At 42.7% G+C, this 20,058-nt stretch overlaps 1 protein-coding gene across 6 annotated transcripts in view; it reads right to left on the bottom strand.

Moving 5' to 3' along the window:
- Positions 1-20,058, bottom strand: part of DENND1B (DENN domain containing 1B) — a 122,716-nt gene that overhangs the window by 60,592 nt on the left and 42,066 nt on the right. For 4 of the 6 annotated variants that reach the window (XM_072128093.1, XM_072128096.1, XM_072128094.1 and 1 more), the window contains exons 4-8: positions 6,107-6,156; positions 5,893-6,012; positions 3,630-3,699; positions 2,953-3,033; positions 1,300-1,359 (exon numbers count right to left, since the gene is read on the bottom strand). In XM_072128093.1, the coding sequence (XP_071984194.1) occupies positions 1,300-1,359; positions 2,953-3,033; positions 3,630-3,699; positions 5,893-6,012; positions 6,107-6,156 (381 nt within the window). The remainder of the gene's footprint in view (positions 1-1,299; positions 1,360-2,952; positions 3,034-3,629; positions 3,700-5,892; positions 6,013-6,106; positions 6,157-20,058) is intronic. The other 2 variants (XM_072128095.1, XM_072128097.1) reach the window with 1 other exon arrangement.

Raw genomic sequence — 20,058 nt, 5'->3', positions numbered from 1 at the left:
GGGCAGTGCAGGCCTTTGCCCTTTAAGATCTTCTGCACCTTAAAAAAAAAAAAAAAAAAAAAAAAAAAAGACTCTTTCACCATTGTCAGTGAAAATAATTCTCGGCAAAACTTACTGCCACAGGATACTACAATTTTTTATGATGGGACATTGTTCCAGATCCACAAAAACTCGTTAACCCCTCTCAATCATCAGGAGGGGATTTTATAATTACCGAAAAAAAAAAGGGCAGTAGCCAGCAGCAGGCTCGTTATGCTCCGATAACGTTGAGCCCTATGAATTTCGTCACCCCTATGTGATTCCTCACAGGACTCCTTGGTCACCCACACTGTGAGTTTTGTGGGGGTGGTATTAGTTCCAGGTGCCGGTGACAGTGGTGGTCAGCATCCTCTAAATATCTAAGAGATAGGTTATAGCTGGGCAATATCACCATGCTGTAACCTATATCAACCCAAATTTCTCTGATTTAGCATTGGCGGTCTTGGGCAAGTGGTCTGGCCTTTTTTTACTTTATTGTGATGTTTTTTATTTCCTGGCATTGTCTTGTGTAATTTTCTCTGGTGCAGTTTTATTTTGATATTTTGTGTAAAAGTTATGTTTTAACCTCTGTATCATGCTTTGTTGAGGGACATTGATCCAGTGATATATACCGACTGCAAAAGCATATGCCTTAGGCTATGGAGTATTGTCTCGGAATATCCATAGCAGACATTCCCCAGCCATTCCAACCCCTACAGAAACTGGACAAATTTCTCCTGCAGAAGAGGGGCAGAGATCTACCTTTACATTGCAAAGGGTTCAAATAACATCTACTGTGTAAATCACTACAGGTAAGACACAGAAGATTCAACTGTGGTTAACCTGTAGTATCTCCCGAGCCTATGGATCACCAATATCGGATTATAGGATGGACCTGCATCCGAATTCAAACTCATCTAATATGATACTATTTCAGCTGAGTTTAATAACATACAATGTGAATGCACACCGATATAACGCCTAGATTTCTTATAAGGGAAGTAAAGATAAAGGAAAACAGCAGAATCAAAGAATCAGCCAAAGTAATTTATACAATAATTATTTAGGGAAAAGATAGCCCTTATATGTAGAACAAACCTCTGTTTCATAATTAGTAGATTATTCCAGAATAATAACATTCTGCTAAATTATGGTTGGCTTAGTGAAGTGCTGAGATGCTTGCAGGAAAGAGGTAGATTTGTCACCACAATGATTTTTTTGATTTGATTCAAGTTAAACTTTTGCTTAAAAGTAAAAAACTCACCCTGACCTGTGACTTACCAGCTCAGGAGTGGACTGGGTTTTTAAAAGAGGTTCACGTGATATAAACTGTAATGGGTTCTTGTAAATAAGAAATTGTAACCATTAGCAATTCTCTAACTTGTGATTTACAAGTACTCCTTGTGGAGAGCATGTTACGTGTGAATTTACAGTACATGGGATCCTGCTTGTGTAATCATACATTTTCTATATTAAATCCATAAAACGGTTTACAAAATCTCTGCTTGTTGTTATTCAGTAAGAGATCCATTTTTTTACTTCCAGGATATAAAAATTATATGGTTTTTACACAAGTCTCCTGCAGAAAATCTGCACCGCATCAGTGCTGCATGAACCAAAACCTTAAAGGAAATCTACCACCAGGTTGAAGGGATGTAAACCAAAAGCACTTACATGCTGGTGTTCACCCCCTCTGGAAGGATTCACTCTTCTTTTAGCTTTTTGTGTCCTTGTTTTTATCAAAAAATGGTTTAAAAATTATGCAATTTAGCCTCAGGGGCTCTAGACTCGATTAAGAGGTATGGAGCCCGGAGCCCTCAGGCTCATTTTCATAATTTGTCAAGCCTTGTTTTGTAAAAACAAGGGCATTATAAGCTAAAAAAAAGACTGGATCCTGCCAGAGGGAGCACACACCTGCAAGTAAGTGATCTTGGTTTACAATCCTTAAACCTGGTGGTAGATTTCATTTAAAGGGGTTATCCAGGTTTAAAAAATTTCTTATGGCCGGGCTGGGGAGGGCTATTTAAACACAATAAACATGTACTTACCTCCTCTGGTGCTTCCGATGTCCCGCGCCGCGGCCGGAAGCTCTCTGTGCGCACTTGTAATGAAACCGGCGCACAGAGAGCTTCCGGCCGGCCGGATGCTCCCAGCGACACCATCTCCCAGCGCTTACAACGCTGAGAGATAGGGACAGATGGGAGGAGCCGGGCACATCGCGGACCAGAAGCTTCCTGTGCGCGGCTTCCGTGCCCCTGTAAACAAACAATCGAAGGGACCGCGGAGCGGGACATCGGCGGCGCCGGAGGAGGTAAGTACATGTTTATTGTGTTTAAATAGCCCTCCCCAGCCCGGCCATAAGAAATTTTTAAAACCCGGATAACCCCTTTAAGAGTATGAACCATCTTATCATGTTACCAGAAAGGATTTTTATCCCCTTAAAGTAGATAACAGCAAGCAAAGATCTTAAAAAACAGGAGGAATACATCAAGTCTATTAAAAAGTTCTATTACTTTATTACATAGTACATTACCTTTAATATCCAATGAACACTTGCATAAAAAATTCAATGTGAAACTACACGGGAATAATTATACAAATCATAATCTAGAATGACAAAATCCTATGAAATATACAGACCTCTGCTATTCCTAGTATGTTGTAAATTTTACTAGATATGGTTCCTTCTACTACTTTACTATAATGTGCTTTATGACCTTGGTTTTGCATCTGAGTGGGAGAGTGATATTCTTCTCCTCCACAGTGTGCAGTGTACAGGAGACATCATAACAGCCAGTATCCACCAACCAGACTGAGATATGTGCTATATGAATGTTGTAAAGGTATATACTAGCCTTACTTCTAATGGAAATCTCTTCTTAAAGACAGAACTAAGAATAAATAATAGAGAAGTAGTAAGACGCCTAAGCTTACCAGATTCAAACTAACAGGAGTGTGCGCTTCAGGAACAGGATGATTGTACAGAGTCTTTAATACATCATTCAAGTCATTTTCCTAAGTGAACAATATAAAATTAATATACAATGAAGAATGCAAAACATATTTTTCATGTTAAACAAGGAAAACAATGCTTGTTATCTTGTTGGAGCAGCTGGCTATGTATCATGCGAAACTCTGAATTCCCTGTTAGGGGTATGTGTTTTGCCGTGACCTATTGTAAGGCACCATTCTGTTTTCCTTCAATAAAATTTTGTTGAAACTAAAAAATCTAAATAAAAAAAAATCTAAATGTACTTTAATATTACTATTACAATTACTATTATTTTAAGATTTTCACAGGACACTACTTTTAGGTCATCAGTTAAGTCACTCAAAGAGTGTGGCCCTACCAGTTTTCATCCAGACTATGGTACCCAACCCCCATATTAGTGATTGCCCTATAGGAGCATTGATAGGATGGGGCCTTTCAAATTTCAAGGCTAGGTTTCTCCTATTTTTTTTTTCAAAAACAGAGATAACTGAAGTGCAGAAATACTTCATGCCATTTATCATACAAAGAGAGAATTTCCCAGACTGCGCTTATCATCTCTAATATTTATTAACTGGAAGAGTTGATGACATTTCCGATGATCACAGAGGAGACCGCTTACCTGTTCCTTCACCAAGTAGTCTGCCAATGTGTTTAACAGCTTGTAGTAGACTTCAAACCAGGGCAGATAACTGTGGGGACAAAAACAACTGGTAAAGCAATACAGGAGGAAGAGGAAAAATTATATATATCCAAGAAAAAAAATGAGACTGCACTCCAAGGTAAATGTGAAAAGATGGATGGGAGCTTTATTAGCCCAAGTGCGCTTGGGCTAATAAAGCTCCCATCCGTTTTTTCACATTTACCTTGGAGTGCAGTCTCATTTTTTTCTTGGATATATTCGTCTGGTGTGTCAAGACCAGGATATTGGGGTTAGCACCCACAAAGTTATTTGGCAATCTTGGTGCTGCTGGACTTTTCAAATGTTGTTATATATATATATATATATATATATATATATATATATATATATTCCTATATCTCCATACATATTATACACACATCTGATCAGACAGGTGTTGATTTATTTGCTGGAGAAGACACTGTGCTGCTCACTACTGTGCCTGGTCATTTATCATATTACTGCATGAATATTGTTCTCTACTGTCTAATGAAAAATAGCATGTCCCCTCTGTGGGTATCTCCCTCCTCTGGGTGGCAGATTTATGTCCCTGCTACAGAGGGACACTGAGCTGCACAGCACAGTGCAAGAGAGGTCATGCATTTCAATGTCGTGTTAGGCTGGCCCTACTCCACCGAGGTGCAGTCACTGGGGTCATTACAATGTGAAGAGCCTACATAAGGCGGCATGCATGGCAAACCTCTGCTCTATAATGTGGAGTAAGATGTCATAGTGATGGCTACAAAAGAACCAAAGAAACGTGTGCCCGTCACTGTTAATATTTATAAGGTGTGTAGGGACATTAATATGTATAGAACACCCTGCAATGCTAACATAGAAGCTCCATGTGATGGAAACACAAGAGAAAGATTCATCTGTAGTATCACCAGGCTCAATATCTTATATACATATACATAAATATACAATGAGGGTCTCTACCGATGAGGTGGACGCTATAGCAGAAATATGAGATTGTCAAAAAACTTGAATCAGGACTCCAAACAAACAGTATGTACAGAGAAGAGCGCACATAGCGAGTACATACAATTTACACATCTTCCATAAAATGAATAAAATACATAGTGTAATGGATTAAAAGGAATGTCTGCCGAGGTCAGTCATGGATCCTCCATTAGACTAGAGGTCATCACAGAGGCCATTGATTACCACAACGGTCACAAGCCCTAAATGGCATGTCATCTGTCACCACCCGAAGAAGCTTTTCGAACCATCACCAGCAAAAGAGGGGTCAGCTGAGTTTCTGTATGAAGTGGACAACCCCTTTAAAGATAATTATTTTAGGCTCTCAATCAGGACACCAGATCAGGAGGGGAAGAGGATGTACATATGACACCGATTGATCATTTCGTGGATTGATGCCAAAGATTAGGAAATAATATGAAATTCTTGTACAGGGCATTAAATATCTTCCCCCATAAATAAGCTTGCATGTATCACCTATATATAGATTTGCAAGCAGTTTCATGACATTCAGTTTTATGAATATTATTTCTACAATGGATACAGAGACCTTGGTTTGTAGACACATCTGATGTATTGACTGGAGCCCCTTCATCTGCACATAATATAAAGAGTATTGAGGCAAGAAATACAAGGCCCCATAAGGCGCTGTCCCATTCTACAATCCTTCCCATATTTCATAGCTCATTAGAAGGCGATTCAAGCAGTTACCCCTGGAAAGGATTCCCAAGACTGCGAGCTATTAGCAGCCCAGCCTTGCTCCAGGCTCTTGTGCCACTTGGGTGCCACTGCAGGGGACATTTGCAAATTGAAGGAGTCAGAGGTTAAGTGACGGAGAGGAAGTGGTTTGTGTAAGAAAGGGCAGGTGAGCGGTTACTGCTCCGGCTTAGTAAGGAGACCCTCACTTCTAAAGCAAGGGAAACTGCCTTTCCTCCTGCCCAGACAGTAGAAAGTGGTGGGGGAAGGGACCTTCCCATCTAAGGATCGGAAAGAAAAAGTCTCGGAAAATTGGAAACACGTGATGTCTGAGTGTGAAATAGAACTGCAGAAAAATAGTAAAATCAGGAACGAGGCTGGATTAAGAAGCAAAAACTACATGTTGACTTGAAATACCCCTCTGACCTGCTAAGGAAAGAAACAGAAACCGTAACATATGAAAAAATAAAAGCGTAGAAATAATAATAAGAATTTATGTATGTTTAAGTAAATCCATTACACCCACCTTAGAATACATAGGCAGATTTTACCCCCCGACGTCAAACGACAGAATCCGAACCTCTGCTTACTCTCTATATCAGTTAAAACAAAAGTAAAGTGCTGTCCCATCTGAGACTGAGAACCCCTAGAATAAAAAAGAGAACCACATAATAAAATGCAATTTAATTACACAAATAGAATAAAGGGGGGGGGGGGGTAGTACACAACCATGACATTACCTTTCAATTGCAAAGGGAAAGCAGAACTTTGGCACCATGTACAGCAAGTCCTACAAAAAATGGGGAAAGGTTTTTAATTAAAACAGAACAGAAAGAAGAGGCTGTTGTAGGAAAACACAACTAAAGAGGAAGTATTAACAAGTCAATATGATACACAAAATCATAGGGCCTGGGGTAAACACACGTGATTATCATATAAAGTGTACAGTGTAACCTAAAACTAAAACACATAAGATGGAAATAACCACAATAGTCTATGGTTAAATATTCCAGCAAAAAAAGTCCAACAAGCAAGACTCTCCAAGGGACCCTTTTATAATAAATTGACCCATAGGCAGTGTCATTGTAAGACAGGGTAAAGGCACTGCCGCCTGATCCCTCAACAGCTGAATTATGATTATGAATTCTACTCCTATTATTATATTAGTCCTCAAATAATAACAAATCTAGAACATTTTTTCTCATAACTATGCATTATACTATTCCTCTTTTATTTCTAATATAAGTGTAAGAATAAATTGATAGATGGGTGTTACAATTTAAGGCCGTGCTGAGAGTTTCAGACTATGTAAGGTCACACACTTTTGACAAGGGGAATGGGAACATCCAGTTGTCAATAGAGATGTTGTCTAATTAAAGATTTCTTATATGAATATTTCACAATTCTCAATTTATTAATATTTTAAATTAAACTGGTATTTACTCTAAAAAAAAGAAAACATAGATCTTGTGGCAGCTAATACAACGTAGTGTATAGAACAAAAGATAAGTTGGTCCATGTATAAATGGCTAGTACTGCTGAAAGAAGCCAAATCTGAGAAATATAGAAAGGGATCTCAGACTGTAATGTACATTGAATACATGAAGGATCAAAACTGGGTCTGAGCTTTCCCAGCTGGACGGCACGGGTGGCCTGCAGGATTCTTCTTACAATTTCACATTGGAGAACTCGTCTCTGGATCTCTGAAAAGAGGCAGAGATTCCCACACTCCTGCTGAGACTCCCTTTTTAATAAAGACATATGGGTATCACATGAGATTCCTTGCTATATGAAAACATCCCCGTCTCGTATACTGATGTGACGCTTGACAAGAATTTGTCATATGCGATCACAATTTCATAGTACACTAAGAGAGACAGGCAGCTGGGGGGAGGTAGTTACAGCCCTCAACACACACAAAAGGAAAGACAGGAAATATACATTGGAGGAAATGGTTCACATCTAACGTAGCATTGTATCACCCAGTGCCGTCCTACATGTGGCATTACTCCATTTGTGCCATCATTACATCTACACAGTATACAACAATACATTGAAGTGTGATACAATTTGGGGTAAGCAGCGGTGCAAAACTGCTGATGGGGAGGGGGGTGCAAGCTGTGATGCCTCCAGCCGCGGGAACACAGAATAAGGTTTAGAATTGCACAGTTTTATTAGACTTCAGCTATGTGCTCTCCTACCTTGTTAGATACATGCAAGCTCGCTCCCTCTAATGGGTACATACATGTGTTTCTAATGCCATAGAGGAGTGGTGTACAGCAGAATGATGCATGCTGAAATACATCATGGTGCGCAGTGTGGTCAGAGCAGTTACTGGAGCACAGTGTGGCTGGCATTATCATAGATGTGGACTATGTAGTCAGCATTTTAATGGGGGGGCTCAGTGTAAATTAAATCGTGGCCTTTAGGCCCCTTGGTTTGTTTGTAAATTCTAAGATACAGGATAATTTCTTTCACTATGGTAATGATGGAAATAGCTGAGCTCTGCACCCCGGCATCTCGAGAGAGAATCACAAAAATGAATGGAGCAGCAGGTGCATGTGTCCATTGAGACACACACTGTTCAGCAAGTTATCACATCAAGGATTGGGGACAACGCCTAAGATCTCATGGCAAAGGACAAAGCAAATATTTCCTTGGAGATTAGGTGCCCTAACACATGACCTGGCACGGTGTTGTCATATTTTATTTTATTGGTAACACAAAGTGTTTTTCTGATAATTATATACAGGCGGTCCCCTACTTAAGGACACCAGACTTACAGATGACCCATAGTTACAGACAGGCCCCTCTGCTCACTGTGACCTCTGGTGCAGCTCTCTGGATGCTTTACTATAGTCCCAGACTATAATGATCAGCTGTAAAGTGTCTTTAACCCCTTAACGCTCTGCGCCGTAGCTCTACGGCGCAGAGGTATAAGGGATGTATGAAGAGGGCTCACGGGCTGAGTCCTCTTCATACAGAGGTGGGGGTTTTTGCATTTTGCACAAAACCCCCAACGCTAATAACCGCGGTCGGTGCTTGCACCGATCGCGGCTATTAACCCTCTCAACGCCGCCAGCAAAGTCGCCGGCGGCGTTTAAAAGATGGTTACCATGGTAGCCTCGGGTCTTCTTTTGACACGAGGCTACATGGCTTATGCAGGTTCGTTACAATGAGCCAGTGGCTCATTGTAATGTATGACCTGCAAAAATGCCATATATTGCAATACTGTAGTATTGCAGTATATGGTAGGAGCGATCTGACCATCTAGGGTTAATGTACCCTAGATGGTCTAAAAAATAGTGAAAAAAAAAAGAAAAAAAAAAGTTTAGAAAATAAAAAAAATTAATAAAATATTAAAAGTTCAAATCACCCCCCTTTCCCTAGAACGGATATAAAACATAATAAACAGTAAAAATCACAAACATATTAGGTATCGCCGCGTCCCAAAATGCCCGATCTATCAAAATATAAAAACGGTTACGGCCGGCGGTGACCTCCGAGGCGGGAAATGGCGCCCAAATGTGCAAAATGCGACTTTTACACCTTTTACATAACATATAAAATGAAATAAAAAATGATCAAAATGTCGCACAGACCTCAGAATGTCAGCAATGAAAACATCCCATCATTTCGCAAAAAATTACCCCTCACACATCTCCGTGTGCCAAAGTATGAAAAAGTTATTAGCATCAGAAGATGGCAAAAAATTTTTTTTCTTTTTTGTACACATTCGTTTAATTTTTGAAAATGTATTAAAACACAATAAAACCTATATAAATTTGCTATCACCGCGATCGCACCGAACCAAAGAATAAAGTAGGCGTGTTATTTGGAGCGAAGAGTGAAAGTCGTAAAAACTGAGCCCACAAGAACGTGACGCACGTGACGTTTTTTTTCAATTTTTCCACATTTGGAATTTTTTTTCAGCTTCGCAGTACACGGCATGTTAAAATAAATAACATCACGGGAAAGTAAAATTTGTTACGCACAAAATAAGCCCTCACACAGGTCTGTACACGTAAAAATGAAAAAGTTATGGATTTTTGAAGTTGGAGAGCGAGAAATCGGCCGAAAAACCCTGCGTCCTTAAGGGGTTAATGAAGCTTTATTGATGATCCCTGGTCCTAGTACAGGAAAAAATGTTGAAGTTCCAATTGTCACTGGGGCAAAAAAATTTGTCTGGAACTACAATGATAAAATATACAATTTCGACTTCCATACAAATTCAACTTAAGAACAAATGGACCCTATCTTGTATGTAACCCGGGGACTACCTGAGAGTGCTATAAAATAATATTAATAAAACAAATACATGCAATGTGTTGTGTGTAAAATGTTCACTTTCAGATTCTGCGGCAGTTTAAGGGTGATGCCACACATGGGGTTTTTGGTCAGTTTTTAAGCATGCGTTTTCAGTCTGTTTAAAACCTGTTTATCTATTAAGATAATTTGGAAAAACAAACAAAAACAGTCAAAAATGTATGCGTTTTAACCCCTTAAGGACGGAGGGTTTTCCGGCTCATTTCTCGCTCTCCAACTTCAAAAATCCATAACTTTTTCATTTTTACGTGTACAGACCTGTGTGAGGGCTTATTTTGTGCGTAACAAATTTTACTTTCCCGTAATGTTATTTATTTTAACATGCCGTGTACTGCGAAGCTGAAAAAAAATTCCAAATGTGGAAAAATTGAAAAAAAAACGCACGTGCGTCACGTTCTTGTGGGCTCAGTTTTTACGACTTTCACTCTTCGCTCCAAATAACATGCCTACTTTATTCTTTGGTTCGGTGCGATCGCGGTGATACCAAATTTATATAGGTTTTATTGTGTTTTAATACATTTTCAAAAATTAAACGAATGTGTACAAAAAAGAAAAAAAATTTTTTGCCATCTTCTGACGCTAATAACTTTTTCATACTTTGGCGCACGGAAATGTGTGAGGGGTCATTTTTTGCGAAATGATGCAACGTTTTCATTGCTACCATTTTGAGGTCTGTGCGACATTTTGATCATTTTTTATTTCATTTTTTATGTTATGTAAAAAGGTGTAAAAGTCGCATTTCGGACATTTGGGCGCCATTTCCCGCCTCGGAGGTCACCGCCGGCCGTAACCGTTTTTATATTTTGATAGATCGGGCATTTTGGGACGCGGCGATACCTAATATGTCTGTGATTTTTACTATTTGTTATGTTTTATATCCGTTCTAGGGAAAGGGGGGTGATTTGAACTTTTAATATTTTATTAATTTTTTTTATTTTTTAAACTTTTTTTTTTCTTTTTTTTTTCACTATTTTTTAGACCATCTAGGGTACAATAACCCTAGATGATCAGATCGCTCCTACCATATACTGCAATACTACAGTATTGCAATATATGGCGTTTTTGCAGGTCTTACATTACAATGAGCCACTGGCTCATTGTAACGAACCTGCATAAACCATGTAGCCTCGTGTCAAGAGAAGACCCGAGGCTACCATGGTAACCGATCGCCGCCCCCCGATGACGTTCGGGGGCGTGGCGATCGAAAAAAAGATGGCGGCGCCCGCGCGCCGCCGTCTTTTAAACGCCGCCCGCGACTTTGTGGGCGGCGTTTAGAGGGTTATTAGCGGTTATTAGCGGTGGGGGTTTTGTGCAAAATCGCGGTTATTAGCGGTGGGGGTTTTGTGCAAAATGCAAAAACCCCCACCTCTGTATGAAGAGGACTCAGCCCGTGAGCCCTCTTCATACATCCCTTATACCTCTGCGCCGTAGAGCTACGGCGCAGAGCGTTAAGGGGTTAAAAACGCATGCCTTTTTAAACGGACTGAAAATGTATGCTTTAAAACAGTCCAAAAACGCAACGTGTGGCATCACCCTAACTCAGGCCGTCCATGTACGGTAACTTTTACATTTAATAAATTATCAGCATTGTTTTTTTGGACCAGTGCCATAAACCAACATAAAAGCAATTAGCAGCTTTGGCACACAGTGAAGTGCTCACCTGGGCCATAGCACACGGCGGGGCGGCCGCACAGCAAGTCACATGAATAACTATATTTCCCATACCTCCCAACTGTCCCGCTTTCGGCGGGACTGTCACGATTTTTTAGCTGTGTCCCGCCGCCCCGGGAGGTTGAGAGATATTCACGGATTTCCCTGCATTGTCCCGGGCCAAGAGACTGAGTCCCGTCTCCTGGTCCCGGGACACATCGGCTGCAGAGACACAGCGGCAGCGCGGAGGCTGTGAAGTCTGAGCTCACAGCACACAGCACTACCCCTCCTCCTCCCCCGGGCCGCCCCCCCCTCCCCTGCCGCGGGATGTGTGAGGAGGAAACATCAGGGGGGGAAGTGTCACCTGGAGATCCTGAGCTCCCAGCACCGCAGAGCACAGCACAGCACGGCCCCTCCTCCTCCTCCCTGTGTGAGCTGCCGTGATGTGTGAGGAGGGAGGGGGGGTCACCAGGAGAGCGGCTGCAATGTGCCCCGGCCATGGACCCTGCACACTCCTCTGCTCCTTCTCCTGAAGCTGTGGAGGTGCAGGGGGCAGCACAGAGAGAGCAGCACCTTGTGTGATGGCTTACTCCCCTCAGGAGCTGCAGACGTCCAGCAGAAGCATCTCCCCAGCAGAGATGAGGTAGGACACAGCCTGACCCTCACAGTAACCTGTAGCTGTGTATGCTGTGTGACAGGTCACATCTATCAGGACTTGTATGTCAGCATTGTGACGTACAAGCCCTGCAATAATTGCAATGTCACCGCGCTCTAACACCCACGATCGGAGCCGACTCCGATCGTGGGTGTTAACCCCTTACACGTCGCGGTCAAGCATGACCGCGGCATGTGAGGGGGTTCCCGCTATGGATCGGATCCCCCGCGCCGCTTACCAGGGGAACCGATCCTCTTCTGGCCAGCTCCGAGGACTGGCATGTGCCCCGGAGCTGCCCGATGTCCCTGCCAGTCTGCACGCTCAGACAGTTTACACTGCTCTACAATGAAAAAGTATTGTAGAGCAGTGTATCAGAGCATCGCTGGTTCAAGTTCAAGTATGGAAAAGTAAAAACACTGAACACTACACATTAGAATAAATAAAAAATAAATACATAAAAATATAAGCCCCTAAAATGTCACTTTCCTATAAAAACACTTAATAAAGTATAAAACACACAAAAAACCGCCACATATTTGGTATTGCCACGTCCGTAACAATCTGTATAATAAAACAGAATCATTACTGGACCCGCACGGTAAACGCCAGGGAAAAAAAGGAAAAAACTTTCTGAAAAAAGATCATTTTTAATAAATACCTTTAAAAAAAAATTTCCTAAAGAGTGATAAAAAAAAGTTCTGCACTCTAAAATAAGACACTAAAAAGAACAACTCTTCTCGCAAAAAATATAAAACATGTAAAAAAATTGTTTAAAAGGCCATACTGTCCTAAAAATGGTAACATTGAAAAGAATTATTGTGTTTTAGATTTTTTTTTAAAATGTAAATCTTTTGTAGAAAAAAAATTCTTCATTTTGCCATACTTTGAGGCCAATAACTTTTCTATACTTCGGTGTGCGGAGCTGTGGAAAGAGGAGCTGTCACCCTGAAAAACAGCACTAGGAGGGCGCGTTCACACGGTGCGTTATGTCCTGCGTTTTCATTGCGTTTGAAACGCATTACATCACCTGAGGAGGCGATTTGCCTAATTACATTACTGTTAACGTTTCCGTTTACAGAACGCACTCTAAACGCAATGTCAACGCATGCGTTAACAAGCGTAAACAGTAATGTAATTAGGCAAATCGCCTCTCAGCTGTTGTAATGCATTTCAAACGCAATGAAAACGCAACCAAAACGCACCGTGTGAACGCGCCCAGAGATGTTACTAAAGTAAGCTACTCCTAGTGCTAAGACAGACGCAGCGGTGCTACACTGATAGCGTTACCGGAAACCTCTGATAACACTAACAAACACCGCTGCGCTGTACCCTAGAAACGCCAGACCGCTCTCAAAGGGGTCCGACGTATTCATGAGGGGGCGGTCCCTCTTCCCCTGACCGCCCCCGCTTGTTCCATAGGCCGGCGGTGACTGCCTCGTGTCATGCCCACAATCCCACCCCCTCATGAATACGCCACTTTGAGAGCGGTCCGGCGTTTGTAGTGTACAGCGCGGCAGTGTTAATTAGCGTTATCAGAGGTTCCTGTGTAACACCGCTGCGTTTGGTTTAGCACTAGGAGCTGATTACTTTAGTAACATCTAGTGCCGAATTTCTGGGTGACAGGCCCTCTTTAAGGTGTCATTTATGCGGTATGAGATGACACTTAAATTAATACCATTTTGGGGACATCTTATTGAGCGGGTGCATGTCACAATAATTCAGTGCATCCGCCACAGTGTGTGTTATTTGTGTCTTCCAGGACCGTGCTTGCTGTGGACTACTTCGGATTCGAAGGATTACGTCGATGACTGGCATTTCTAACAAATAAAATGGTCAACGAGGGTGTGTCTGCGTTCTTTGTTCAATTAAATTTATATTTGTTAAAAACGGTGTGATTTATTTTTTTGCGACACTCTTCATAGTTTGCCATAGTAGTGGTGCCGGCTAGGTGACGGTGCTCATTACTAAGGGCTGGCCTTAGTGTTTGCCTTAATTTTTTTGGCAAATTCACACTAACGCCCATACCATTACCCCGGTACCCACCGCCACCAGGGGTGCCGGGAAGAGCCGGGTACAAACCAGTACCTGACCGTCTATAGATGGTCAGGTAGTGGGGCGGCCGCAGGCTGTTATTGTTGCGCTGGAATAGCCCCCTAACAGTGGCCTATCCCAGCGCAGTAATGGCAGGCTGCTGCTGCTTTTTTGTATCTGGCTGATTTGAAAAATAGGGGGCACCCCATGCCGGTTTTTTCCATTTCTTTTTAAAAATGAGGGAAACAGCCTGGGAGCCCCCTTGTAAGGGGGGACCCCATGCATATTTTTGTCAAAAATTTGAAGAAAAAACCGGCATGGGGTGCCCCTATTTTTCAAATCAGCCAGATACAAAAAAGCAGCAGCAGCCTGCCATTACTGAGCTGGGATAGGCCACTGTTAGGGGGCTATTCCAGCGCAACAATACCAGCCTGCAGCCGCCCCACTACCTGACCATCTATAGACGGTCAGGTACTGGTTTATACCCGGCTCTTCCCGGCACCCCTGGTGGTGGTGGGTACCGGGGTAATGGTATGGGTATTAAGGCAAACACTAAGGCCAGCCCTTAGTAATGAGCACCGTCACCTAGCCGGCACCACTACTATGGCAAACTATGAAGAGTGTCGCAAAAAAATAAATCACACCGTTTTTAACAAATATAAGTTTAATTGAACAAAGAACGCAGACACACCCTCGTTGGCCATTTTATTTGTTAGAAATGTCGGTCATCAACGTAATCCTTCGAATCTGAAGTAGTCCACAGCAGGCACGGTCCTGGAAGACAAAAATAACACAAACACACTAAAAAGGGCACGCAGCCATTGGGGGGGGGGGCATGCTCGTTGTCTAGGGGGGGGCATGCTCTTTGTCTGGGGGGGGATATGCTCGTTGTCTAGGGGAGGACATGCTCGTTGTCTAGGGGGGGGGGACATACTTGTCTAGGGGGGGCATGCTCGTCTAGTGGGGGGCATGCTCGTTGTCTAGGGGGGGGCATGCTTGTTGTATAGGGGGGGGCATGCTCGTTGTATAGGGGGGGGCATGCTCGTTGTCTGGGGGGGTGCATGCTCGTTGTCTGGGGGGGGGATATGCTCGTTGTCTAGGGGGGACACGCTCGTTGTCTAGGGGGAGTGGAATATGCCCCCCAATTATATACATAAATATACATTGGTGCCAGTGGGGTTAATCCGTGTGTATATATATATATATATATGTATATTGCTGCTATATATACATTGGTGTCAGTGGATGCGTTGGAGGTATGAGCAGTGGCGTGGCCATGGGGGTGTGGTTAGGGGGCGGGGCTAGGGTGTGGCTTCTGTGGGTAAAAAAATCGCCGCGGCGCGCTACGCGCGCCGCAGTTTTGTCCCTCTTTCTCCTCAACAAAAGTTGGGAGGTATGTATTTCCCATTAGATGGGGACGTGTCAGTGAGGCCACATGCTAGCCGTATAATAACATTACAGTACGGCTAGCACAACACCAAAAAAATATGTAAGGATATGAGTGTAAGGGGCCTAAAAATATAAATATACTTGGCTGCAATGACAATTCAGTACTGTACTATATAATAAAGGCGTCCTGAGCAGATGAAAAGTTGAATGGGAAGAGAAGAACTGTGATGTAACAATCAGTTAGTGAGTGTCCATGTTAGAGATGTATTTTGCTAGACAATCCTTTGCATGTGTTATTATACTGCATATTATACAGCAGCCAGGCAATATCTGCACACTAGGGGCAAATTCCTAAGCGGACACACATGCGCACATGGACACACGCAGGATGGAGTGTTGTGTGCTGGCAAGCTGCCCGGCCCCAGTCTCCAGGGAAAATCCACTTTAAAACCTTGGAAGTCTTTAAAATTCATTTAGCCAGCAGGTCTGTGGAGCGCTTTATAAACAGCGCAGACACAGGAGGGGGGTTCTCTCCCAGCTTAGGTCATAGACGAATCAACCTGACACTCTGTCCCCTGGTAGTGTGAACTGGGGCCCTGGTGATCAATAAAAAACCGACTCGTGAATATTAAAGTGATGCAAAAGGTTTAAAAAAGGAAAGGAAAAATGTAAGGAAATGAGAAAGGAAAACCAAGGCTGAAAACAGAGCACACATACATAGAGAAGAGAAGACGTCAGGATCTGTTAGGGACAACTTTAATGTGAAAATGACACCATAGATGTAGTAAGAATTGCTGAGCAGATTGTAGGCAGTAACTGATTTGCAGGCAGAATATTATAGACCAGGGGGAGCTGAACCAAATCTACATTTTCATATAATGTTGTAGAACAGGATGAGGTGAAGAGACTGTATACAGTATCCTATCTACAGGCAACATGTTACAGAGGATACCAAGATGACAGGTTGTACCTAGTGTCCTATCTGCAGGCAGTATGTTATAGAACAGGAGGAGCTGAGCATATAAAAGACTTTATACGATATGTAGGCAGTATGTTATAGAGCAGGAAGAGCTGAGCAGAATGTGCATAGTGTCCTACCTATAGGCAGCATATGATACAGATGAACACATTCTATACATTCTACATAATGTCATATATGCAGCATGTTAAAGGGAACCTGTCACCAGGAGACCCATTTTTAGCACTCCTCCAGTCCCCACAGAGCATAGTACATACACTGCCAAAGAGTTTTTGTATAAAAAAATAGGTTTTACAGAAAAAAGAGAAGTTATATAGGACCTTCCAATGCCATGAGTTCTGTGACTGGACACTAGATACCTAGGAGTGGCTATAGAGGATCAGTCCCTCCTCCCCCTTAGCAAACCGCTCCTCCATGTGTCTTTTTCAAATCTATCATATATGCCTAGTCAAAGAGCAATGTCATTGAAAGTTACTGCAACATCCCCCGCCGGGGCCTAGCCTTTTCTTGGTGGCCTGGAGGCAGCCGGTGCCCAGAATACCAGAGTGGCTGGCGGTTGCGGCCATGGGCACGCTGATGTCACGGTGCTTGGTATGGGGACCTGAGGGCTGTCCTACAGCCTGGCAGGTCTCCAGCAGGTGGAGGGAGAGGCTGATGTACCGGTTCTCCCTGGGGCAACCCCTGAGGTGTCTGTAAGATAAGTCCCTGGGTAATGGATGGGGAAGCCAGTGGTGGTGACAGCCATATCTAGGGATCAGACGGAGGCAACGTTGTGCAAATCAACTCAGGGTTCTTTATTGAACAACGGATAGCAGGCAATGGTCAAAACGGTCAAACAGAAGATTCTGGTACTGGACAGGTCGTGGAAAGTGATCCGCAGGAATTGTGCACCAGCCTGATGGTATATGCAGGCTAGGATAACTGAGATGGAGCCAAACTTCCATAGTGTCCAAACTATGGAAGCTGCAGCCCTAGGGTTAGAGTCTCCTGGCTCTCTTCACTCTCTGACTCCTGAGACAGACTCTGAAGGACCATGTGCTCCTCCTGCACAGGGGTTATAGCCTCACCCTGGTCAGGTGGTAGCACCTCTCCAATCGCACTCCAGTTTACAATACAGCCACATAATTGGATAACATCTTACACCCATTTACCTGTTGCCTTTCCAGGCAGAATCTACAGATGCAATTACATAATGACAAGGTTCTAGAACCTTCATAGAGGGTTCATGACTCCCCCTAACAGCTCCTGACCTGGAGAGGGCGCTATTTGCAACTACCAGCCAGCCTATGTATTGGCAGGGATGATGCAGTACTATATAATATATCTTTTTTCTGTAAAAAACTCTTTGGAAGTATATGTACTATGCTTTGTGGGAATGGGAGAGTGCTAAAAATTAATCTCCTGGTGACAGATTCACTTTAAAGAGCAGGAAGAGCTGAAGAGAATGTACATAGAGGAGAAATTTATCAAGTCTTGAAATTCCCCCTATTGGCGCACAATGAACCAGATACAATGAGGCTCCAGCCTCATGGAACCTTGATAAATTCAGCTATAGCTTGTGCCAGGCTGCCCCATCTCGCTCTGTTTTGGTATGACAGTGGGGTTCTCCCACTTAAAGGACACCTGTCATCAGGTCTCTGTCACTTGTCCTGTCACTACTACCTGTTGGAGCAGCTCACAAGGATCCCATCCCAGCCTTTATCTAGTTATTTCATACATTAATCATTGTAAAATCACATATTTTTTATCAAGTAAATGAGGCTGGTCACATGGTCAGAGGCAGTGATGTCACCCCTGTTACCCCTCCCCTCTCCTCCTCCTGCTCATGTCTGTGTGTAATGTATAGTAAAGCATGGCTAGTGTGTGTATGTCATCTACTGACATGATGCATCCTCCTAATATACAGGTGAGAGACACAGACATCAGCTACACATGAATCTGACATGTTCTGCTGTAACATGGCTGCCTGGAGCTGCTGTATCTCTCCTAAACACACACACATGCACACACAGGCTGCAGGGGCGTGGCCACCAGCACCAGGAAGCACATCATTATACAGCATCACATCATTATACAGGCTGTCAGTCATGCACTGGGGTTGTGGCTGTGCCTCCCACTCATGAATAAGGTGGACAGCTTGAATATGCTAATGCTTCATTGGACATTTCACAGGTCATTTGCATACAGCTTTAGGACCTCATTGCTTAGGTTTACAGGCATGTAGAGGGACAATGAAGGGATAGAGGCAATGCTCTCTAATGGCAGTTTATGAAAATATATTTAGTTTAGGGGGGTTATTTTGCATGACGGGTTCTCTTTAAAGGAAACCTACCACTTGAAGTGGCAGGTATAAGAAGGAAATACTGAGCAGGGTGAGATGGTGCCGGAGCTTATTTTTGTTAGTGTTTTAAACCACTGTATCGCTGTTTAAAACACTTTTTAATCTTTATAGCCGAAGCTGCTTCGGCGCAGGGAGGTATGCGCTCGGCGCTTACCATGCGCGTGGCTCTCCTTCACTTCCTATGTAGCCGCGCGCACGGTCGCGCGCATGGCAAGCGCTGAGCGCGTACCTCCCTGCGCCGAAGCAGTTTCGGCTATAAAGATTAAAAAGTGTTTTAAACAGCGATACAGCGGTTTAAAACACTAACAAAAATAAGCTCCGGCACCAGCTCACCCTGAGCTGGTGCTCGGTATTTCCTTCTTATACCTACCACTTCAAGTGGCAGGTTTCCTTTAAAAAGATGAGCTGGCCTGTAATTGACATCATAGGTAGAACCACAACTATGAGAGACAAAATGTAAAAAAAAAAAGAAAATCAAAAAAAATCACATTGTCTGATTTTTAAAGAATTTATTAGCAAATTATGGTGGAAAATAAGTATTTGGTCACCAGCAAACACGCAAGGTTTCTGGAAGTCTTTACAATGCTGGTAGTTGTACAAGATATGGATTGTCGCAGTGTCATTAGTTTTTCACACATGGATTTTACATTTTTGGCTCCATTATGGTAAATCAGTAATAACACAGTGGGACCTGCTGTGTGTTGTCTTCTGAGGTTAAACCTACCAAATTTTTAAACCTCAGATATATTTCTCATTTCCAATATGTAAAACCATTGAATTCAGGCGAGTGTACCTTCTTTTTCTCATGGCTGCAATATGTTGAAAAACCAGAAGAATTTTTAACGGGGATGTAACAAAAAAAAAGTCATCAGCAGACACAACCCATGTAAATATCGCAGCCATTTTTTCCAATGTACTATATAAAGATGCAACACAAAACTAGTGAGTAGCAGAGACAATAGGGTAGGATAAGTAAAGTAACACTTTGCTGAACCTCCAATAAAATTGGAACAACCATGGAAACTGGTGCTTCAATGTTTAATGAAAAGAACCAGCTCATGTTCATAGTGACTCGTCTACTTTGGCCCAGGGCTAGACATATCAGGTCATATTAATATTTATATTCATGTATGAGACAGATGGATAAAATAAAATATTGGGAAAGGGTCACCGGATCTCCATAACCATACTGCTCAACATATAGCTGTGTTTCTACCTCTCAAGGTATATACCCCTCAAGACGAAGAATAGTATAAAACTGGTATCAGTCGTGGGATTAAGGGAACATTCGTAGCAGTATCCACAATTGTGGCCAGCCAGC

Source organism: Engystomops pustulosus, chromosome 10 (genome assembly GCF_040894005.1).
Source record: "Engystomops pustulosus chromosome 10, aEngPut4.maternal, whole genome shotgun sequence".
In the NCBI taxonomy this organism is placed as follows: Eukaryota; Metazoa; Chordata; class Amphibia; order Anura; family Leptodactylidae; genus Engystomops; species Engystomops pustulosus.
The sequence above is the reverse complement of the archived record's forward strand: the minus strand, read 5'-3'. Positions and strand labels throughout refer to the sequence as shown.